The sequence below is a fragment of the Oncorhynchus keta genome, chromosome 28 (assembly GCF_023373465.1).
Source record: "Oncorhynchus keta strain PuntledgeMale-10-30-2019 chromosome 28, Oket_V2, whole genome shotgun sequence".
In the NCBI taxonomy this organism is placed as follows: Eukaryota; Metazoa; Chordata; class Actinopteri; order Salmoniformes; family Salmonidae; genus Oncorhynchus; species Oncorhynchus keta.
This window is the reverse complement of record NC_068448.1, coordinates 8,221,755-8,246,996: the sequence shown is the minus strand read 5'-3', so window position 1 is coordinate 8,246,996 and position 25,242 is coordinate 8,221,755. Positions and strand designations below refer to the sequence as shown.

Sequence of the window (25,242 nt, the reverse complement as noted above, 5' to 3'; positions counted from 1 at the left end):
GCAGGAAATGTAAAACTTGTTGTGTATTTAAGGTTTTAAAACGACTTCTGAAGTTTTATCATTTGGACTTTGACATTTCAGACTTCTTTCACGAAAAACACTGGATATCAACCCCTACAAAATGTTCATTAATTATAATTGTTGCTGCAGGATTATTTTACTGTTTTAGCAAAAACCCTGCCTTTTCGATGCAGAGTGGGGACTATAGGAGGCCCTATAGCCGCCCTACACTTCATCATCAGCGGCTTAGTGCGGTCGCTCAGTTAGTTTTTCATTAATGGACCTGCCACTTTAAACTGATGCATGGGGTGCTAGCCAAAGGTCTCTTGAAGTGAGGCCAGCTATGCAGCTATACTGCGACACACACACACACACGCACACACACACACACACACACACACACACACACACACACACACACACACACACACACACACACACACACACACACACACCACAGCACACCTCAACAGACTGACAGCTATTGTAGTCCTGGATGTTGTATAGTCTGATCACACCACAGTCAGTAAAGGTTGTAGCCAAAGTAGTTGTTGAAATCTACCTGTGCCCATAACCTACATTAGCGGAAACATTTTCCCTCTGACGATCGGAGGCAGATGAAACCCTTTATTGTTGATCAATAAAGTACAACATACATCACATACATTACCAGTCAAAAGTTTGCACACACCTACTCAATCAAGGGTTTTTCTTTATTTTTATTTTTTTTACGATTTTCTACATTGTAGAATGATAGACATCAATACTATGAAATAACAAATATGGAATCATGTAGTAACCAAAAAAAAAGTGTTAAACATATACAAATATTTTTTTGATTTTAAATTCTTCAAAGTAGCCACCCTTTGCCTTGATGACAGTTTTGCACACTCTTGGCATTCTCTCAACCAGCTTCGTGAGGAATGCTTTTCCAACGGTCTTGAAGGAGTTCCCACATATGCTGAGCACTTACTGGCTGCTTTTCCTTCACTTGGCGGTCCAACTCATCCCAAACCATCTCAAATGGTTTGAGGTCGGGTGATTGTGGAGGCCAGGTCATCTGATGGAGCACTCCAGCACTCTCCTTGGTCAAATAGGCCTTACACAGCCTGGTGGTGTGTTTTGGGTCTTTGTCCTGTTGAAAAACAAATGATAGACCCACTAAGCGCAAACCAGATGGGACGGTGTAGTATCACTGCAGAATGCTGTGGTAGCCACACTGGTTAAGTGGGCCTTGAATTCTAAATAAATCACAGACAGTGTCATCAGCAAACCACCCCCACACCATCACACCTCCTCCTCCATGCTTCACAGTGGGAACCACACATGCAGAGATGATCCGTTCACCTACTCCACGTCTCACAAAGACAAAGTGGTTGGAACCAAAAATCTCACATTTGGACTCATCAAACCAAAGGACAGATTTCTCCTGGTCTAATGTCCATTGCTCTTATTTCTTGGTCCAAGCAAGTCTCTTCTTATTATTGATGTCCTTTAGTAGTGGTTTCTTTGCAGAAATTCGACCATGAAGGCCTGATTCAGTCTCATCTGAACAGTTGAAGTTGATGTGTCTGTTACTTGAACTCTGAAGCATTTATTTGGGCTGCAATTTCTGAGGCAATTTCTAACTCTAATGAACTTATCCTTCGCAGCAGAGGTAACTCTGGTCTTCCTTTCCTGTGGCGGTCCTCATGAGAGACAGTTTCATCATAGTACTTGATGGTTTTTGCGACTGCACTTGAAGAAACGTTCAAAGTTCTTGACATTTTCTGGATTGACTGGACTGTTGTTTCTCTTTGCGCTGTTCTTTCAATAATATGGACTTGGTCTTTTACCAAAATAGGGCTATCTTCTGTATACCACACTACCTTGTTACAACACAACTGATTGGCTCAAATGCATTAAGAAGGAAAGAAATCCCACAAATGAACTTTTAACAAGGCACACCTGTTAATTGAAATGATTTCCAGGTGACTACCTCATGAAGCTGGTTGAGAGAATGCCAAGAGTGTGCAAAGCTGTCATCAAGGCAAAGGGTGGGGGTTCTTTGAAGAATCTCAAATATAAAATATATTTTGATTTGTTTAACACTTTTTTGGTTACTACATGATTCCATATGTGTTATTTCATAGTTTTGATATATTCACTATTATTCTACAATGTAGAAAATAGTAAAAATAAAGAAAAACCCTTGAATTGAGTAGGTGTGTCCAAACTTTTGACTGGTACTGTACTTTATTAACATCTACATCTTACATATTTAAATAATATTGTTTTTATATTCTTTGGTCTCACTATGTTTGTGATAATGCTCAAATCTGGATTGAATAAAAATGTCTGCAAAATGGCAGGTTTTGTGCCTGATGGTGGCCTAACAAACTCAAACAAATGGTCGGTCCTGTCACGGTCTGAAGTCTGTGGGTTTACGGCAATGTTACATTATTTGGAGGAAAGTAGCGGAGGTGTGTGTGTGTGTGTGTGTGTGTGTGTGTGTGTGTGTGTGTGTGTGTGTGTGTGTGTGTGTGTGTGTGTGTGTGTGTGTGTGTGTGTGTGTGTGTGTGTGTGTGTGTTTAACTATACTTGTGGGGACCAGAAGTCCCCACAGGAATATTTTAAATCAATCAACATTTTTACAAACTGGGGACATTTTGTTAGTCCCCACAAGGTCAAATGCTATTTCTAGGTGGTTTCCGGTCAAGGTTTGAGCCAATCAGTGTTAGGGTTAGAATTTGGTTTAGCGTTAGGAGTGAGGGTTAGTTTTAAGGTTGGGAGCTAGTATTTGACCAGGGTTAGGAGCTAGTATTTGACCAGGGTTAGGAGCTAGTATTTGACCAGGGTTAGGAGCTAGTATTTGACCAGGGTTAGGAGCTAGTTTTCGACCAGGGTTAGGAGCTAGGGTTAGTTTGGGGATACGGTTAGGTTTTGGGGTTAAGGTAAGGGTTAGGGGTTAGGGAAAATAGGATTCTGAATGGGACTGAATTATGTGTCCCCACAAGGTTAATTATACGTGTGTGTGTGTGTGTGTGTGTGTGTGTGTGTGTGTGTGTGTGTGTGTGTGTGTGTGTGTGTGTGTGTGTGTGTGTAGAGTTTTGACTTCTGCTGTCATTTCAGCATGCAGGAACACAAATACATGTGGCCATAACTATCCTTCGGGTTGCTAGTATACAAGATTGAGTTTGAATGTGTGTGTGAATGCATTAGCTCAGTCAATACATAGTGGGGATCTGACCCTGACACTGTGGTGGTCATGTAGGCCTGGATAGAAGACTCCCAGGTTCCTTAGCCTTCATCCGCATGGCCAACAGACTGGATGACTTATACTCTGTCTCGGGCCCCGGCTCAAAGGAGTGGCCCCCGAGGGCCCCAGGGAAGCTGTGGAGGGAGTAGAGGCCGTTGATGCCAGGGTGGTGTTGGGGGTGATGGTGAGGGTGGTGTGGGTGGCTGGAAGACGGGGGCATGCCCATAAAACCCACAGAGGGGAGGTTGCTGTGGGGATGGGGGTAAGGGCTCATACAGGAGGAAGACATGGTGTCAGGGCCCAGGACACAGCCCCCGCCGGACCCCCCTCCTGCACCTGGCCACAGGTTGCTCTGCATCTACAAAGGAAGAGAGCAGTCTGATTAGAGACCAATGACGACGCTCCACTGCATAAAGGTAATTCCCATCATGCTATTTGAAATTTAAATGCCAATGCTTGGTCATTCAATGTATGGGTCTATATCATTATTGATTGCTTTGATTGGTTGATTGATTGGTTTAAAGGATTCTAATTAGTCTGTGATGATAATGATAGAAGGGTTATAGCTAGTGACCTATGACCTATGACCTATGATCTATGTGTCAGTGTGTATGTTATCTAGCACCTATTGGAGGGAGGCAGGAGGGAGATATTGTATGTCGTGACCAAAGATCTATGTGTCAGGGTGTACCTGGTACGTAGAGATATCATACGTAGCAGCAAAGATCTATGTGTCAGGGTGTACCTGGTACGTAGAGATATCGTACGTAGCAGCAAAGATCTATGTGTCAGGGTGTACCTGGTACGTAGAGATATCGTACGTAGCAGCAAAGATCTATGTGTCAGGGTGTACCTGGTACGTAGAGATATCGTACGTAGCAGCAAAGATCTATGTGTCAGGGTGTGCCTGGTACGTAGAGATATCGTACGTAGCAGCAAAGATCTATGTGTCAGGGTGTACCTGGTACGTAGAGATATCGTACGTAGCAGCAAAGATCTATGTGTCAGGGTGTACCTGGTACGTAGAGATATCGTACGTAGCAGCAAAGATCTATGTGTCAGGGTGTACCTGGTACGTAGAGATATCGTATGACGTGACCAAAGATCTATGTGTCAGGGTGTACCTGGTACGTAGAGATATTGTACGTAGCAGCAAAGATCTATGTGTCAGGGTGTACCTGGTACGTAGAGATATCGTACGTAGCAGCAAAGTGGTTTCGCACCTCCTGGATCTTCCCGTAGCGTTCCCTCTTCCTCCACTTGGCCCGGCGGTTCTGGAACCACACCTGACGAATCAAGAGAGAGACTAAGGGAGAGATTGGAGAGATGATTTTTCTCTACCATTATATAGGATCCCTGCCTTGCCATGTTCCTACCTGCCTGAAAGAATTTGGCTTCAATTTGTTAGAATTGTTCAATAGAACATAGAAATAGGCCCTGGGATATTGATTCATCTGGGGGGAGGTGACAAATATCTAATACTATTGCAAACCTTGTTAGCTACTGTAGCAGCATGGGTAGAGGGCACTTTGTATTTTCTGTGTAGAGTGGCATTATTCTACCTGTACACGGGCCTCTGTGAGTTCGGTCCTGAGGGCCAGCTGTTCCCGGGCATAAACATCAGGGTAGTGAGTCTTCTGAAACACTTTCTCCAGCTCCTCCAACTGGAAGGTACTGAACGTGGTGCGGTTACGACGTTTCTTGTTCTTGCCCGAAAGGTCGATGGAGTCTGCTATGGAGTCCCCTGGTTGGAGACCGTTGGTTGGCTCCTTCAGCTTGATGCAGCAGTCTGAGCCAATCAAGGGATAGCCCATGGGCTTGGGACCCGCCTTCTCTCTGGCTGAGGGAGGAGCATACAGGGAGGGAAAGAGAGAATGGTGGTTACATGTTCAAAACAGTGTGTGTGTGTGTGTGTGTGTGTGTGTGTGTGTGTGTGTGTGTGTGTGTGTGTGTGTGTGTGTGTGTGTGTGTGTGTGTGTGTGTGTGTGTGTGTGTGTGTGTGCACGCGCGCTTAAAGTACATTTCTGTGTTTAAGCAAGGCTCAGACGTCTACCCGTGGTAATGTTGTCACACAGAGATGCCCAGATTACACCGCCACCCTAAGGCTGACTAGGGGTGGTTCATTAATGTCCACTGGCTACAAACGCAATATTCTCCATAATATTAAACTGAATTCATTAACGTCCACTGTAAGAGGCAGCAACGTAACATTCTGGAAAAGAATAAACAGGATGCAGGCTTGTCTTTTCTCCGGTAGATATGACTAAGATCTGAACGAGAACCTTCCCATGTTGTCTCAGGGGTCTCCCAGCTCCTCCTCCCCCAATACGAGGTATAAAGGCCTGATGAGAAACGTCGACATGAGAGGTAACTGTAGTATTATGTTAAAACACTAAAGTGATCTGCTTGTGGTATCGTTTTACTACATTAACAAATGAGATGGTGTTGGACATCAACTTTAGTCGGAAATAAATGATGGTTGAGTCAGATTTGACCAGACACAACATTCCAGCCTACTGCAACACGCTTTGTTTTGATTCGCTGTCAACACCCTTCCTTAAATGAAGGTCTTGAATCACTGAGCAGAAAACAAACTCTGATGTGTGAGAATTAACCCATTTAGGAAGTTAGAAATTCGACCCCCATTTGACCCATATTTGATTAGAAAGTACGATTGTGTGTATAAAATAACAAACCAATGAAATGGCAATCTACACTGAGTCTACAAAAACATCATCAACAGCTGCTCTTTCCATGACATAGACTGACCAGGTGAATTCAGGTGAAAGCTATGATCCTTATTGATGTCACTTGTTGAATCCACTCTAGTGTAGATGAAGAGAAGAGACAGGTGGTTAAAAGAAGGATTTTTAAGCCTTGAGACAAATGAGACATGGATTGTGTATGTGTGCATTCAGAAGGTGAATGGGCACGACAAAAGTTTTAAGTGCCTTTGAACGGGCTATGGTAGTAGGTGCCAGGCGCACCGGTTTGTGTCTAGAATTGCAACGTTGCTGGGTTTTTCACGCTCAACAGTTTCCCATTTGTATCAAGAATGGTCCACCACCCAAAGGACATCCAGCCGATTTCACACTGTGGGAAGCAATGGAGTCAACAACAATGGAGTCAACATGGACCAGCATCTCTGTGGAACTCTTTCGACACCTTATGGAGTCCATGATGAGTGGATGACTGGACTGTACCATAATGTTTTACCCTGGGCGTGTTTGGATGACTGGACTGTAGATAGATGTATGGATGTTATTGTTCATGTTAATTGTCCCTCACAATGAAAACAGGGAGGGGGCTGTGGATCTGTCTCCGTCCGTTAGTACGTTGCTACATTACAGTAATAGTTATTAAGTGAAATCTGTTAGTCACATGCGGGGGGGGCATCATTCGTAGGCACGACATGTTTACTGTTGCCTTGTTACAGTATGTCTAACTCTGTGGTCCCAGAAGAGAATCACTCTCCTTCAGTATCTGCACTCTCCCTGTGTCCTAAAGTTAAATACATGTCCTAAAGCCTCACACAGGGACCATTTGAGAGCAGTCATTTAACATCAACCTAATTCAATTTCTGTTCCAAAACAGAGGGCTTTTCTTTCACCGTAACACAACATTCCTGTCCTGCGTCTACAAAATGGAAACCCTCTACCCAATGTAGTGCATTACTGTTGACCGGGGACCCTTAGGACTCTGGTCAAATGTAGTGCACTATATATAGGGAATAGGGACCCTTAGAACTCTGGTCAAAAGTAGTGCACTATATAGGGAATAGGGACCCTTAGAACTCTGGTCAAAAGTAGTGCACTATATAGGGAATAGGGACCCTTAGAACTCTGGTCAAAAGTAGTGCACTATATAGGGAATAGGGACCCTTAGAACTCTGGTCAAAAGTAGTGCACTATATAGGGAATAGGGACCCTTAGAACTCTGGTCAAAAGTAGTGCACTATATAGGGAAAAGGATGCCATTTTGGATGTAACCCCCTGATGTCTATTTAGATCCAACCACACATTATAATTCATCATGCCAAGAGATTGGAAAGAGGTTATTAAGAAGTTACAATCTAAGAATAAGTATTCAAAAAGACGTCAGACGTTCTGTAGTGTAGCTTTTACCAGTGGTGTAAAGTATTTAAGTAAAAATACTTGAATGTACTACTTAAGTAGTTTTTTGGGGGGTACCTGTACTTTACTTTACTATTTATATTTTTTGACAACTATTTATTTTACTTCCTTACATTCCTAAAAAAAAAGTCCATACATTTTCCCTGACACATTAAAGTACTCCTTAAATGTTTAATGCTTAGCAGGACAGGAAAATGGTCCAATTCACGCACTAATCAAGAAAACATCCCTGGTCATCTACAGCCTCTTATCGAGTGGACTCACGAAAACACAAATCCTTTGTTTATAAATGTTGTCTGAGTGTTGGAGCATGCCCCTGGCTAGCCATACATTAAACTAATGTTTTAAAAGTGTGGCGTCTGGTTTGCTTAATATAAGGAATTTGAAATTATTTTTTACTTTTGATACTTAAGTATATTTTGGCAATTTCATTTACATTTTGATACTCGAGTATATTTAAAACCAAATACTGTTAGACGTTTAATTCAAGTAGTATTTTACTGGGTGACTTTCACTTTTACTTGATTCATTTTCTATGTTTTTTTCTTCCACCGCTGGCTTTTACCAAGAGCCCACATCCTCTCTCCCTATGGTCCAGTGTAATTGGAGATGCACAGTATGTGAAATGCATTACAAAACGGTGCAGTCGAGATAAAGTCCAAGTGGACCAATGTGAGTATATACTGACGTCACGTGGAAATTTCAGCTGTTCTCTCCCTGGCCTCTTGTTCTGTGAAATGAAAAATGTAACATTTCTGGAGCATTGGATTGGGTTGGACAGTATTTTATAATGGACGTCTTATGCAGATTAGATCATGCGATTGAAGTCTTGAAGCGTTAGTAACAAGTTTTGCATTTTTGTAATTGTACTTTTACAAATGTAAAATGTTTTCTTTTGAATCATTTTGCATTTGTAAATTATTATTTTATGACTGTGAAGGGTCAAGAAGTGTCAACATGCATGAGATCTCAGGTTATGAATACCTGATCAATTGATCATCCCCCTATCTCAATATATCTATTTATTTCAATAACATTTTTATGCTATGTGGTATACCAACCCACTGCTCTACCATCCTTAAACCCTAACCCTCCCCCCTCCCAAGCACCGATAGACAAAACAGGAAGACTAGTCTGCCTTTGAAGGTGTGTGAGTCTGACTGTGCCCCAGAATGTTGGACAGCAAGCAACTGTCATGTGGACCACATCTCCACTCAAATCTGACCCAGAAAACCAACACTCAGGTTAAACTGCTTTAGAGTTCACAGACTGACAACAAATGGATTTCTCTTGTCCCCCAAAAAAAGTATTCTAATCATAACAATATTTGGGGGTCTCAGGAACCGCAGTATTATATAGTCAACAACCCCTATTTTGAAAATTGTAATAAACTCTTTCATTTAGGTGTTTTTAATTTAAAAACGCTTTGTGTGCATGTTCGTGTGTGCATGTGTGTGTGTGCGTGCTTGGCGTGCATGCGCACTAGTGTGTGCGTTCCTGTGTGTGTATGCACGCCTGCGTATGTGTCAAGTGTGTGTGCGTGGGTGGGTTGTGTTTGCTAATATCTGAAGAATCTAAGAAAATAAATCATTCAAGACCACAGTCAAAGCCTATGGAAATAGAATATCATCCAGTCAATTTGACATCAGACCTGTTATCTAGATTTCAGATAAAGATAAACTGTGGAGATGGAGGTTCTCTGCTCCATCATATGGCTGTCTTTGGCAACAACATGAATCAGACTGATATGAATGTTATTCTGAACACATACATCACTAAGTCCTTATCAGGACTCACATGTCTTCATTGGCAACTTAAGAGGATGGATTTCAAAACTTCAATAAATAATACTGAAGAACCATGTCATATCCTAAGACTTGAGTTCATAGGATATTATAAAAGTTTAATCAAGTGTTTCAAACTTGGACTGTTGTATTGTAGCTTCAAGCCAAAGATTTGTTTTGTTGTTGTTGATCAAATCTCACATTACATTATCAAAACATCTGAGTTGGCCAAAGTTTTATCTCATTTGCATTTTCAGTTTTTATATATTTAAGTTAATCTAGTTCTAATTTGGAATTCAATGGTATTAATGAATTGAATATATTTTACAATTATTTTGGGAATGTCCTAATGTGGTTAATTAAATGTGATGATATTGAAAAAGGAAAATGTCATCTGAAAAGTTTGACGTAAACAACAAAATGACACGGAGGCAAATTTTGCATAAAGGACATCTTGAGAATCTAATTTGGATATGTGCAACTTTACTTAGCTATACAGAAACAAAAACAGAACTTTCAGATAAGAAACATGATCAATTTCAAATAAACTTTAACTGTATTATTATTATTATTTCAATTTATGAATGTATTTTGTGAAGGCTGCACGGGATTGATGTGTTACGGGTGGAAGCTTCCTGCACGGACGCCGTAATCACGCACCTAGACGGCTCAGTCACTTTCTGACCTTTGGCCCGCTCGCACTTTACTTCAAAACTAATTGTGACTACCAGTGTCAAGTGCAGATAAAACCCGATGACATATTTATCACCAGTGATGTGTGTCCACTTTTACCAAGTGATTTTTACATTGTGATAGCCTACATTTGGTGATAAAACTAAGGTAGCCTAAAGGCTAAAATACGTTTTTAGATATAGTTGCACATTCATTTTAGTAGGCCTAGACAATTACGCGGGCTATATCATTTTGTAGTCGTCTAGGCTTATAACATGCCATGGCCCCTATATATGTGTTTCAACGACGGCGCGCTATTAACATTTTATAGGCAACATTGGGGAAATTATGTGCACCAAAAAAAAGAATTAAGTTCTGAAAAAGAGCTCGCAAGGAACAAAATATAGGCCTAATTCAATATGTTAGCCCGAGTATTATCATGTGTGGACTAAGTAAGCCGTAGCAGCATTCAGATCTATACTACAAAGTCATTCCGTTTTGAGGGGAGATTTCTTTGATCCGGGCCTGCTGTGGAACACTTTGGAACAATATCATACTTTATTCAAACAAGCTGAATAGTAATACAATTGTAGGTGAACAATTAAAATCAGACATTTGGTGAAAATGAATTACGATCATTGGAGACGTTTTTGTCCAAGACCTTGAAAAATCCCCCGGCCTTGCAGCGCCAAAGAAACTCAGAAAATATATTTATCCGAGTCACCACACTATAAAGTCAAACTTGAAACAATTTGAGGTAGCTGGCTACAGAAATGTTGATCTCCATTATCTTTATCACGATGGATTTTGCCAATGTTTGATAAGTCAAACGGTTTCCACAGGCAATAAATAGACTCAGGACATTATTCAGTTAGGCCTATATTATTTTGGTAAATAGCCTACGTTATAATAATAATAATAATAATAATAATAACGATTATTATGATAATTATTACTATTTTCGTAGCCTCACACACTGATGGCCGTGATTTCGATTATTTTTTATAAAAACTCCACTTACCCTCCGAGTAATTGTCATAAAACGAGCCCTTCCCGCTTACTGATAAAACCTTTTGGTCCTGATTAATATTTTCCATGTATTTGCTGTGTTTGTTGGGCAAGGCGCGAGGATTCGTGGAGGCTGCCCCGTGCGTAAACTCCGCGGACGCGCCGTCGTTAAACCGTCCCATGGAGCTTGAGCTGTAGAAGTCACTCTGATCCCGGAGACTCAGACGGTGAGCGAGAGGAAGATGTGTACTTTTCTGTAGTTCATCGCAGGGAAGGAACGAACCTCCAGAACTATTCTGATCCAAACCGGGAGAGTTATTCAGTGCTGTCCGGTTTGGCTGCGAAGAGAAAGATAAACAACTGTCCGCCTCCATCATGAGGTCAGTCCGGGATGCACTTTAACGACTTTACTCTGGTCCCTGTTACAGTGAAAGCAAGGTTTCTGTGCGAGCGCGAGTTTTTTCTTACTCTTTTCTTCGTTTCAAGTGGGTGGGATTTAGGAGATCATGAACAAAGACCCGTGAAACAGGGAGGACCAAGCGGGACAGTGGGCTGATATGATCCGCCAAGAATTCAATCACGTGTGATTCCTGTCGCTACAATTAACCATTTAAATCCTCTTTCATTTTGTTACAAAAACAAGCAGATGACTAATTCGGGCAGGGATATAGAGAGCATTTTACGCAAGGCACATTAAACAAACATGAAGGCGTTTTGTTATGTTCTGTGCCAAATGGCCAAATGCGCCCGAGGAAATGTATTGGTGCCCTCATTTTTATCACTTTATTTTACAGATTATATTATTTTAGACCCAACTGTCCGGATTAATGTCAATGTAACAGTAATTCTTTGTGATTAAATTCAGGGAATGTGGGGGATATCTATAGATATATTTTATTATATTGCATCATAATCTGTTGGCTACAATTCATGCGCAACGCTTGAATTTCAAGCTCTTTTTTGATGTTCTTTCTCAAATGCATTCTACTTGAAATGTTAGAATACGCATCATTTCAGTAGAACACTGCCGATACATATTAAAAACATTAGTGGGCCATCTGTTAGGCATTTTTTTAATGCTGTTGGCTACATTTTGAATATCCACAACGAAACTCAACTAAAGGCATTTTGGTTGAATATGAATATCACCTACAAATCTACTGAATAGACGAGATATCTTAGTTATGCACTTGCTTTTATTTTCTCCTATCAATTAGACTTCATAGACCCTTTCAAGCAATAGCAACAGTTTGTCATTATACTGTTGCTCCCTTGAATAATGCATTTAACACCAAGAAAACGGGTACAGAAATATGTGTATGTTTTACCACTGCCATGTCCCAACAGCCTTTGGAAAGTCTGGACGGCGAGAACGTGTTGGCCATCTACAACCTCTGCTTGTTGGATCGTCTTGGCGGGAAGACAGTGTGACATTTATTATCTGTTTACTACGTGTTTTAGTTTGGTAATGGTATTACTGTGTGTGTGTGTGTGGGGGGGGGTAATGTTATCATTGACAGACTGTCATATTCGATATGGATATATCTTGCTTTCTTGTGGCATTTGCTTGTTTCCATTTATTTTCAAAATATCTTATTTTCCAATTGAGACAGTCTTGAGTTAAAAACAAACAACAACAAAATAAAATTGCATGAAATCAAATAGAGCAGCAGGGCAAGTTATGCAATTACTCCGTTGCATTTGATTAAAAATTTAAAAAAATTCTACTTCGAAACAAACAAGCAGTTGATGATTTCAGAGGTCAGAGGTCAATAGAAACTGACAATTGAAGATATTCAGAATAACCACGTACAATATCGAATGAAATTAACCAGGGCCTCGTTTCCCACAGCCTGTTTTAGCATTATGATCGTTAGAACCGTATAACTTCAGCACGAAGTTGAAAACAAATACAAAGTTGCCCAAGTATTTGCAATTGTTACTAACAAATGAAGGATAAAAAATGATTAAACTGAAAACCGAGACGACTGTAATTATAATAGACATGTAGGCTACATGTGCCTATATAGCCTATTTCCATCCTTATTGAAATCAATTTCATGTTCAATCAATTGAGTTGTATTTTTTGACTAAGCTACTGTCTGTATTTTTTTTGCCTCAATGTGTTTCATGACGTGTGACAAGATGACAACAATAATGTGTCCAATCTGTGTTTTTAGTGCATTCGTATTGGTTAAGCATAATACGCCGCCTCAATAGCCTATCTGCAGCCATAGATGGTAATATCTCTCTAGGAGCTGATCCGTCGTCAGAATTGTGGAATAATTCCAATGTTATTAAGGTAAGATTTGAATAGAGTTAGCGAACTTCTCTCTTCGTGTTTGTTTGTAAAACTTAAAAAGTTGACTAGAAATATAACAATGCATCTGGTACGATCATCGCAATGCTTCAGTTAGAGCTCAACTGGGAAACGATACATTAGAAAACACCTACACATTTTATACATGTCAATGGAACATTATCAGAAATGTAAAATAAAAATAGTTTGTTATTCATTAGGCGTACTGAAGTTAATCCTTTGCAGATGACACAGTATCAAAAGCAAAATATCGCGAATCGCCAGGCACAAAAGGCTGAACAGGTAGAGGTCGTATAGTACCAACATAAAAAATAACGACATTTACTAAAAAATGTAAAAAGGAGGGTTCGTTAAATAGTTGTCGGATCAGTAGGCCTACATAGTCTACTTCATAATAAATCAATAAAAGCGTTTTTTGGAACTATTTTCGAGGCTAAATATAGTGCAGGTGGGCATCGCCATTACCTTAAACATTAATGAATTGGAGTGTAAAATTACCGAAGTTGTGATTTCACAGAAAAGAAATCACATTGCAAGGAAATTATTATTTTTTTCTCAGGGAATCTAGGCCTACAACCTTTTGAGTTCCATTTGAAATGAACAGAAAATGTTAACCAATTTAAGACACTGTAAAACCTCAATGCTTCCCAGTTGGCTTTTAAATGAACTTTTCACTACTCAGAAGTATATTTCCAGGTGAATAGAATGAACCTCAAATAACGTCAGCTTCTAGTAAATAGTGCTCGGAACTTGAGGTTTTGACAACAACGTTAAAGTTATCGGAAATACTGAAAACATTACTACTTTACTGTGACTAACATAATGTGACTATAAAAATAGACCTTTAAGCACTCTCATTAAATTCAAACGTTTTATGGCGGGCAGTCCTGGGTCAACCTATTATTTATTTTTCCTCAAATAAATAGCTACAGAATAGGCTAAATAAAGTTGTCGCATGAGCAAACAAGACAGAAATACACACATTCTCTGATTCCAATTTTCACTCTTTAAATATAAAACATACAAAGTTTGACTACTCTGCAGAAAGATGTAGCCTGTAAGATTAAAGGAATCTGACTGTTGATATTGACACGGGATCGCCAATCTGCGCCTCCATCTCTAAACACGGTGCACTTACGGAGCTCAGAAATGGCAACGTTGGTTTTGAAGACCTCTCATAATCTTTTGGATACATATGGAGACCGCATGGAGCCAAACCTGATGGACAAGTGTGTAAACAACCGGGCCATTTGGGTATATAGGGGACATAAGTACCGTTTTTATTTAGTGTGGCGTTCCAAAAGTCTAACCTGTCAACAGAGAAGGGAAGCTATATCACTTCACTATAACATACAGAAATTGCATGACGTGTGCAGTTAAAGGGAATGTCTACCATTGCAGAACTCGTTTTATAGTTTATAGTAGGCTACTGTATTACTAACATATGCCTAAATTCACTCTACAGCACAGCTTCCAACAACAGCCCACTGGGCACACACCGGTTGAATCAACGCTGTTTCCAAGTTGAACCAACATGGAATGGACGTTGATGTCTGTGCCCAGTGGGATATCTGTGGATCTACTGCCAGCCACATTCCCAAGTTGGTCATTTCAGAACAAAATTAGATGTCCATGAAACATTCACAAACAAACACCTGCTTGTTATGATTTTACTCTCTGGACCCAAAAGGAGTGATCATGATCCTAAAGGGGGTGATCGTGACCCAAAAGGAGTGATCATGATCCTAAAGGGGGTGATCGTGACCCAAAAGGAGTGATCATAATCCTAAAGGGGGTGATCGTGACCCAAAAGGAGTGATCATAATCCTAAAGGGGGTGATCGTGACCCAAAAGGAGTGATCATGATCCTAAAGGGGGTGATCGTGACCCGAAAGGAGTGATCATGATCCTAAAGGGGTGATCGTGACCCAAAAGGAGTGATCATGATCCTAAAGGGGGTGATCGTGACCCAAAAGGAGTGATCATAATCCTAAAGGGGGTGATCGTGACCCAAAAGGAGTGATCATGATCCTAAAGGGGGTGATCGTGACCCGAAAGGAGTGATCATGATCCTAAAGGGGGTGATCGTGACCCAAAAGGAGTGATCATGATCCTAAAGGGGGTGATCGTGACCCAAAAGGAGTGATCATGATCCTAAAGGGGGTGATCGTGACCCAAAAGGAGTGATCATGATCCTAAAGGGGGTGATCGTGATCCTAAAGGGGGTGATCGTGACCCAAAAGGAGCCATCATGACCCAAAGCCACAGTGCAAGCTGTTTCTAGAAGTTGCTGACATAAATTACAAAGACATGACTACATAACAAGTGGAGAACACCAGCTGCTTTATGATCTGCCTGACTTGTGTCCTTTGACTTTAATGCAATTAATTAATGTGCAACATGACTCCGATTATGTTATTTGGGTCAAGACAAGAGAGCACGTAGAGGCTAGAGAGTGTTGTCTTGGGGTCATTCCAAATGATTTCAAGAGATAAGAGGTGCTCAAAGTTGACCCATTTTTTTTTTGCATACCCCACCGTACCAATGAGACTTCCATGTCTTCATGACTGACAAAGATAAACGGTTGAGTTTGATATCGTTTGAAAGCTTACAAACAGGGTTGTCAAACTATTTAATAATTTATTGGAAAAAATAAAGGTTTTTAATTTAAAAAGCATATTTTGGAAACACTTTATTTTAAGGGTCCATAATAAACAACGTATAAGGCATTTACAAACCATTCGCTCATCATTTATGAATCATTAGTTAGTAGGCAAGTTATTCTCTCTCTCCACCTCTCTCTGTCTCTCTCTCTCTCTCTCTCTCTCTCTCTCTCTCTCTCTCTCTCTCTCTCTCTCTCTCTCTCTCTGTCTCTGTCTCTGTCTCTCTCTCTCTCTCTCTCTCTCTCTCTCTCTCACACACACACACACACACACACACACACACACACACACACACACACACACACACACACACACACACACACACACACACACACACACACACACACACACACACACACACACACACACACACACACACACACACTGCCTTCATGAAACCAAGTCATGAGGTGGAAGGAATTGTCTGTAGAGCTCCGAGACAGGATTGTGTCGAGGCACAGATCTGGGAAAGGGTACCAAAACATGTCTGCAGCATTGAAGGACCACAAGAACACAGTGACCTCCATTTTTAAATGAAAGATGTTTGGAACCACCGAGACTCTTCCTAGAGCTGGCTGCCCGGCCAAACTGAGTAATCGGGGGAGAAGGGCCTTGTTCAGGGAGGTGATCAAGAACATGATGGTCACTCTGACAGAGCTCTAGATTTCCTCTGTGGAGATGGGAGAACCTTCCAGAAGGACAAACATCTCTGCAGCATTCCACCAATCAGGCCTTTATGGTAGAGTGGCCAGGAAGCCACTCCTCAGTAAAAGGCACATGACAGCCCACTTGAAGTTTACCAAAAGGCACCTAAAGACTCTTAAACCATGAGAAACAAGATTCTCTGGTCTGATGAAACTAAGATTGAACTCTTTGGCCTGAATGCCAAGCATCATGTCTGGAGGAAACCTGGCACCATCCCTACAGTGAAGCATGGTGGTTGCAGCATCACATTGTGGGGATGTTTTTCAGCGGCAGGGACTGGGAGACTAGTCAGGATCGAGGGAAAGATGAACAGAGCAAATTACAGAGAGAGAGATCCTTGATGAAAAACTGCTCCAGAGCGCTCAGGACCTCAGATTGGGATGAAGGTTCACCTTCCAACAGGACAACAACCCTAAGCACACAGCCAAGACAATGCAGGATTGGCTTTGCGACAAGTCTATGAATGTCCTTGAGTGGCCCGATCGTCGATCATCTCTGGAGAGACCTGAAAATAGCTGTGCAGCGATACTCCCCATTCTGAATTCTGAGTCCGAGGTGCTAAAGGAGCTCCTCAAACTTGAGCCCAATAAAACTTCTGAGTCAGATGGTTAAGACCCTTTCTCCTTTAAGGTTGCTGCCCCTATCATCGCCAAGCCTAGTTCGTCCTTTAGTTTTATAGGGGAAGATCAAGCTGTTCCTAACTGTTGGAAAAACCTGTCAATAATCAACTGACTGGTTTTCTTGATGTCTATAGTATTCACTCTGGTATGCGATCTGGTTTCTGCTCAGGTTATGGATGTGTCACTGCAACCTTAAAGTTCCACAATGATGTCACCATTGTCCTTGATTCTAAGCAATGTTGTGCTGCTATTTTGTTTGGCCAAAGCTTTGAATACGGTAGACCATTCCATTCTTGTGAGCCGGCTAAGGAGTATTGGTGTCTCTGAGGGGGTCTTTGGCCTGGTTTGCTAACTACCTCTCTCAAAGATTGCAGTGTACAAAGTCAGAAAATCTGCTGTCTCAGCCACTGCCTGTCACCAAGGGAGCACCTCAAGGCTCGATCTAAGGCCCAACGCTCTTCTCAATTTATATCAACAACATAGCTCAGGCAGTAGGAAGCTCTCTCATCCATTTATATGCAGATGGCACAGTCTTATACTCAGCTGGCCCCTCCCCGGATTTTGTAATAAATGCTCTACAACAAAGCTTTCTTAGTGTCCAACAAGCTTTCTCTGCCCTTAACTTTGTTCTGAACACCTCAAAGACAAAGGTCATGTGGTTTGGTAAGAAGAATGCCCCTCTCCCCACAGCTGTAGCTCAGTTGGTAGAGCATGGCGCTTGTAAAGCCAGGGTAGTGGGTTCGATTCCCGGGACTACCCATACGTAGAATGTATGCACATGACTGTAAGTCGCTTTGGATAAAAGCGTCTGCTAAATGGCATATATTATTATATTATTATTATATTATTACTACCTCTGAGGGTTTAGAGCAAGTATTTGGGAGTATGGCTAAACAGTACACTGTCCTTCTCTCAGCACATATCAAAGCTGCAGGCTAAAGTTAAATCTAGACTTTGTTTCCTCTATAATCACTCCTCTTTCACCCAAGCTGCCAAACTAACTCTGATTCAGATGACCATCCTACCATGCTAGATTACAGATACATAATTTATAGATCAGCAGGTAAGGGTGCTCTCGAGAAGCTAGATGTTCTTTACCATTTGGCCATCAGATTTTCCACCAATGCTCCTTATAGGACACATCACTGCACTCTACACTCCTCTGTAAACTGGTCATCTCTTTATACCCGTTAAAAGACAGACTGGTTGTTTCTTATTTATAAAACCCTCTTAGGCCTCACTCCCCCCTATCTGAGATATCTACTGCAGCCCTCATCCTCCACATACAACACTCGTTCTGCCAGTAACATTCTGTTAAAGGTCCCCAAAGCACACACATCCCCGGGTCGCTCCTCTTTTCAGTTTGCTGCAGCTAGCGACTGGAACGAGCCTCAACAAACACTCAAACTGGACCGTTTTTATCTCAATTTCTTAATTCAAAGACTCAATCATGGACACTCTTACTGATTGTTTTGGCTGCTTTGTGTGATGTATTGTTGTCTCTACTTTCTTGCCCTTAGTGCCCAGTAATGTTTGTACCATGTTTTGTGCTGTTGTCATGTTGTGTTGCTACTATGTTATTGTCATGTGTTGCTGCCTTGCTATGTTGTTGTCTTTAGGTCTCTCCTCATGTAGTGTTGTGTTGTCTCTCTTGTCATGATGTGTGTTTTGTCCTATATTTATATATATATATATATATATATATATTTTTTTTTCCTTTTAATCCCAGGCCCCCGTCCCCGCAGGCGGTCTTTTGCCTTTTGGTAGGCCGTCATTGTAAATAATAATTTGTTCTTAACTGACTTGTCTAGTTCAATAAAAGGTTACATACAAATACAAATAAAATCCAACCTGACAGAGCTTGAGAGGATCTGCAGAGATTAATGAGAGAAACTCCCCAAATACAGGTGTGCCAAGCTTGTAGCGTCATACCCAAGAAGACTCAAGGCTGTAATCGTTGCCAAAGGTGCTTCAACAAAGCACTTAGTAAAGGGTCTGAATACTCATGTAAATTTGCTATTTTTGTAATAAATGTCTAAAACCCTGTTTTTGATTTGTCATTATGGGGTGAATTTTTCCACATTTTGTTACGTTACAGTCTTATTCTAAAATTAATTAAATCATTTTTTTCCTTCATGTATAATATATACACACTACCGTTCAAAGGTTTGGGGTCACTTCACAATGTCCTTGTTTTTGAAAGTACAGCACGCATTTTCGTACATTAGAACAACATAACATTGATCAGAAATACAGTGTATACATTGTTAATGTTGTAAATGACTAATGTAGCTGGAAATGGCAGATTTTTTATGGAATATCTACATAGGCGTACAGAGCGCTATTATCAGCAACCATCACTCCTGTGTTCCAATGGCACGTTGTGTTAGCTAATCCAAGTTTATTATTTTAAAAGGCCAGTTGATCGTTAGAAAACCCTTTTGCAATTATGTTAGCACAGCTGAAAACTGTTGTTCTGATTAAAGAAGCAATAAAACTGGCCTTTAGACTAGTTGAGTATCTGGAGTATCAGTATTTGTGGGTTCGATAACAGGCTCAAAATGGCCAGAAACAAAGAACTTTCTTCTGAAACTCGTCAGTCTCTTCTTGTTCTGATAAATGAAGGCTATTACATGCGAGAAATTGCCAAGAAACTGAAGATCTCGTACAACGCTGTGTACTACTCCCTTCACAGAACAGCGCAAACTGGCTCTAACCAGAATAGAAAGAGGAGTGGGAGGCCCCGGTGCACAACTGAGCAAGAGGACAAGTACATTAGAGTGTCTAGTTTGAGAAACAGATGCCTCAATGTCCTCGACTACAGCTTCATTAAATAGTCAACGCAAAACACCAGTCTCAACGTCAACAGTGAAGAGGCGACTCCGGGATGCTGGCCTTCTAGGCAGAGTTCCTCTGTCCAGTCTTTATGTCAACAGTGAAGAGGCGACTCCGGGATGTTGGCCTTCTAGGCAGAGTTGCAAAGAAAAATCCATATCTCAGACTGGCCAATAAAAATAAAAGATTATGTCTACGGATGGCATGCCCATCTTTTGAGAAAAAATACACTGGTCACTCAAAACATTTAGAAAGTATTTCTAAAATATAAATAGCACCCACTTTAGATGAAGGACTGAAAAAATAAATTTACTAATGATTATTAAATGGTTTGTTAATATGCGAGTAATGATGAATAAATGGTGAACACCCACAATACCTTTACCTTTTAATGTCTATGATCCAAAAACGTGTACATTTGACATCACGCTCGGTTGAGACTCGACATGCCCTTGAATACAGGGTGGGTGTGATGTTTTTGCTGATAAATGTACTAAAATTGAAATACAATTTTACATTTAAACTTTCAAATGGTACCACAAAGACGGTTGTAGGTTCACACATCTGAGAATGTCGACTTGAGTAGGAATATCCATTTTGTTTTAAATGAAATGGTCAACCTTCAATAAGAAACCTATTGAATTACATTTAAATGTCAATGGTGTACCAGCTACATTTTCGTGTTCTGACGGGAGAGGTCCATTCTATGCATTCTGTTTCTATGATTTAAATGACACCCACACTGTATTCAAGACTATGCTGTGTTTCAACCGATAACGTCCACAACAGATTATGTAAATTAGGGTCTAAGTTACAACATATGCGAAAATGAGACAAATCTGAGTTAACACGTTTTTAGATCATTGAAATTAAAGGTAAAAAATGATATATATATTTTTTAATATATACTTTTCCAAGAAATTATACAATTATTATTATAGACAAGTGTGTGCCTTTCCAAATCATGTCCAATCAATTGTATTTACCACAGGTGGACTCTAATCAAGTTGTAGAAACATCTCAAGGATACATTTTTTATTTTGAATAAATTAGCAAAGATTTCGATTGTAGTTTCATTATGGGGTATTGTGTGTAGATTGATGAGGAAAACATTGAACTTAATCAATTTTATAATTAGGCTGTAACTTAACAAAATGTGGAAAAAGTCAAGGGGTCTGAATACTTTCCGAATGCACTCCAGCTACAATCCATCAAACTCATAAAGACCACATAACATTTACAATTCATCAAATTCATAAGCTGCGTACCAATTATAAGGCTACATTCTCTCTGTACGGTCATAGGGAAATTAGGAGGACGGGGTTAGAATGTTGCTGCTTAAATGTCATGACAACCATGTCCACTCAGCCTGAGGCCACAGAGAGCTCTGGAACTCAAACCTCAGCTCAGTAAATACATGCCAGATATTTGGAGTAAGACGAGGAACATGCCTGTGCTGCTATGATCTCTGGGGTATTTCCCCGCAGGTAACAACAGGGTTTTCATGAATCTAGCCCGAAGAGAGAGGAGTGAGGGAAAAGTAGGAAGCCAGGATGTTGGTGAGGATCAAGGGCTTTATGTTATTTGCTGCTGGATGTGAGTTCCACCCCTGTCTACTGGGTTGGCCTATGACAGGGGTTACTATGGACACGGGTTACTATGGACAGGGGTTACTATGGACACGGGTTACTATGGACAGGGGTTACTATGGACAGGGGTTACTATGGACAGGGGTTACTATGGACAGGGGTTACTATGGACAGGGGTTACTATGGACATGGGTTACTATGGACAGGGGTTACTACAGATAGGGGTTACTATGGACAGGGGTTACTATGGACAGGGGTTACTACAGATAGGGGTTACTATGGACAGGGGTTACTATGGACAGGGGTTACTATGGATAGGGGTTGCTATGGGCAGGGGTTACTATGGACAGGGGTTACTATGGACAGGGGTTACTACAGATAAGGGTTACTATGGACAGGGGTTACTATGGACATGGGTTACTATGGACAGGGGTTACTACAGATAGGGGTTACTATGGACAGGGGTTACTATGGACAGGGGTTACTACGGATAGGGGTTGCTATGGGCAGGGGTTACTATGGACAGGGGTTACTACAGATAGGGGTTACTATGGACAGGGGTTACTATGGACAGGGGTTACTACGGATAGGGGTTACTATGGACAGGGGTTACTATGGACAGGGGTTACTACGGACAGGGGTTACTATGGACAGGGGTTACTATGGACAGGGGTTACTATGGACAGGGGTTACTATGGACAGGGGTTACTATGGACAGGGGTTACTATGGATAGGGGTTACTATGGACAGGGGTTGCTACAGATAGGGGTTACTATGGACAGGGGTTGCTATGGGCAGGGGTTACTACAGATAGGGGTTACTATGGAAAGAGGTTGCTATGGGAAGCGGTTACAACAGATAGGGGTTACTATGGACAGGGGTTGCTATGGGCAGGGGTTACTACAGATAGGGGTTACTATGGACAGGGCTTGCTATGGACAGGGGTTACTATGGACAGGGGTTACTATGGACAGGGGTTACTATGGACAGGGGTTGCTACGGATAGGGGTTACTATGGACAGGGGTTACTACGGATAGGGGTTACTATGGATAGGGGTTACTATGGACAGGGGTTACTACGGATAGGGGTTACTATGGACAGGGGTTACTATGGACAGGGGTTACTATGGACAGGGGTTACTACAGATAGGGGTTACTATGGGAAGAGGTTGCTATGGGAAGCGGTTACAACAGATAGGGGTTACTATGGACAGGGGTTGCTATGGACAGGGGTTGCTATGGGCAGGGGTTACTATGGGCAGGGGTTACTACAGATAGGGGTTACTATGGACAGGGGTTGCTATGGGCAGGGGTTACTACAGATAAGGGTTACTATGGACAGGGCTTGCTATGGGCAGGGGTTACTATGGACAGGGGTTACTATAGCCAGGGGTTACTATGGGCAGGGGTAACTATGGACAGGGTTAATATAGCGTGATCTCTATTTCTATATGTAGCAGGGAATCCCACCTGAGCCAGAGGTACACCAAATGACCAAAAGTATGTGGACACCTGCTCGTTGAACATCTCATTCCAAAATCATGGGCATCAATAAGGAGTTGTTCCCCTTCGCTGCTATAACGGCCTCCACTCTTCTGGGAAGGCTTTCCACTAGATGTTGGAACATTGCTGCTATAACAGCCTCCACTCTTCTGGGAAGGCGTTCCACTAGATGTTGGAGCATTGCTGCTATAACAGCCTCCACTCTTCTGGGAAGGCTTTCCACTAGATGTTGGAACATTGCTGCTATAACAGCCTCCACTCTTCTGGGAAGGCTTTCCACTAGATGTTGGAACATTGCTGCTATAACAGCCTCCACTCTTCTGGGAAGGCTTTCCACTAGATGTTGGAGCATTGCTGCTATAACAGCCTCCACTCTTCTGGGAAGGCTTTCCACTAGATGTTGGAACATTGCTGCTATAACAGCCTCCACTCTTCTGGGAAGGCTTTCCACTAGATGTTGGAGCATTGCTGCTATAACAGCCTCCACTCTTCTGGGAAGGCTTTCCACTAGATGTTGGAACATTGCTGCTATAACAGCCTCCACTCTTCTGGGAAGGCGTTCCACTAGATGTTGGAGCATTGCTGCTATAACAGCCTCCACTCTTCTGGGAAGGCTTTCCACTAGATGTTGGAACATTGCTGCTATAACAGCCTCCACTCTTCTGGGAAGGCTTTCCACTAGATGTTGGAGCATTGCTGCTATAACAGCCTCCACTCTTCTGGGAAGGCTTTCCACTAGATGTTGGAACATTGCTGCTATAACAGCCTCCACTCTTCTGGGAAGGCTTTCCACTAGATGTTGGAACATTGCTGCAGGGGACTTGCTTCCATTCAGCCACAAGAGTATTAGTGAGGTCGGCACTGATGGTGGGCTGATTAGGCCTGGCTCGCAGTCTGTGTTCTAATTCATCCCAATTCAGGTGTTCAATGGGGTTGAGGTCAGAGCTCTGTGCAGGCTAGACAAGCTCTTCCACACCAATCTCGACAAACCATTTCTATGTGGACCTCCCTTTGTGAGTCATGCTAAAACAGGAAAGGGCCTTCGCCAAACTTTTGCTACAAAGTTGGAAGCAAAGAATCGTCTTGCATCATTGTATGCTGTAGTGTTAAGATTTCCCTTCACTGGAACTAAGGGGCCTAAACCATGAATAACAGCCCCAGACCATTATTCCTCCTCCACTAAACATTACAGTTGGCACTATGCATTGGGGCAGGTAGCGTTCTCCTGGCATCCGCCAAGCCCAGATTCGTCTGTCGGACTGCCAGATGGTGAAGCGTGATTCATCACTCCAGAGAACGCGTTTCCTCTGCTCCAGAGTCCAACGGCGGCAAGATCTACACCACACCAGCCAACGCTTGGACTTTTGCATGGTGATTTTAGGCTTGTGTGCGGCTGCTCGGCCATGGAAACCCATTTGATGAAGCTCCCGAAGAACACTTATTGTGCTGACGTTGCTTCCAGAGGCAGTTTGGAACTCGGTAGTGAGTGTTGCAACCGAGGACAGACTATTTTTACGTGCTTCAGGACTGTTCTGTTCCTGTTCTGTGAGCTTGTCCAGCCTACCACTTTGCGTTTGAGCCGTTGTTGCTCCTAGATCTTTCCACTTCACAATAACAGCACTTACAGTTGACCGGGGCAGCTCTAGTAGGGCAGAAATGTGTCAATCTGACTTGTTGGAAAGGTAGGATCCTATGACGGTGCTACATTAAAAGTCACTGAGCTCTTCAGTAAGGCCATTCTACTGCCAATGGTTGTCTATGGAGATTGCTTGGGTGTTCGCTCGATTTTAAACACCTGTCAGCAACTGAAATAGACAAATCCACTAATTGTAAGGGGTGTCCACATACGTTTGTATATATAGTGTATATACTATACATACAGATGCATCTTTACTCATTGGTCCATGATGAAAACACCACTTGACTTAATATGAGGAGGTGAGCTACTCTATTCCATTCAATGTCTAACTTATGAGTCTATGTTGGGGTCCTAAAGCCTAAAGCCCTGGTCAGTCCTCTGATCTGAACCTGGCCTTAACATGACCCCACACAGGAAATCAGTTCAGCCTGCTGGGAGTCCCAGGGCTCCCTTCTACTGCCCCTTCCCCCTTCTCTGCCTGCTACTGGATAAGAGCTCACTTCGACTTCCCCTTCCCCCTTCTCTGCTTGCTA

General features: G+C 41.9%; 1 protein-coding gene across 2 annotated transcripts; it reads right to left on the bottom strand.

The window, feature by feature from the left end:
- Positions 1-612: 612 nt before the first annotated feature.
- LOC118360372 (homeobox protein aristaless-like 3) lies at positions 613-11,364 on the bottom strand. 2 transcript variants are annotated; one of them, XM_052484711.1, is made up of 4 exons: positions 10,849-11,364; positions 4,801-5,078; positions 4,462-4,524; positions 613-3,596 (listed from the first exon to the last, which is right to left on the bottom strand). In XM_052484711.1, exons 1-4 carry the CDS (start codon positions 11,210-11,212, stop codon positions 3,246-3,248), a joined length of 1,056 nt encoding a protein of 351 aa, XP_052340671.1. In that variant the 5' UTR covers positions 11,213-11,364; the 3' UTR covers positions 613-3,245. The 2 variants fall into 2 exon arrangements, with proteins under 2 accessions (XP_052340671.1, XP_052340670.1); XM_052484710.1 differs by having other exon boundaries at positions 4,417-4,524; positions 10,849-11,362.
- Between the last annotated feature and the right edge of the window lie 13,878 nt (positions 11,365-25,242).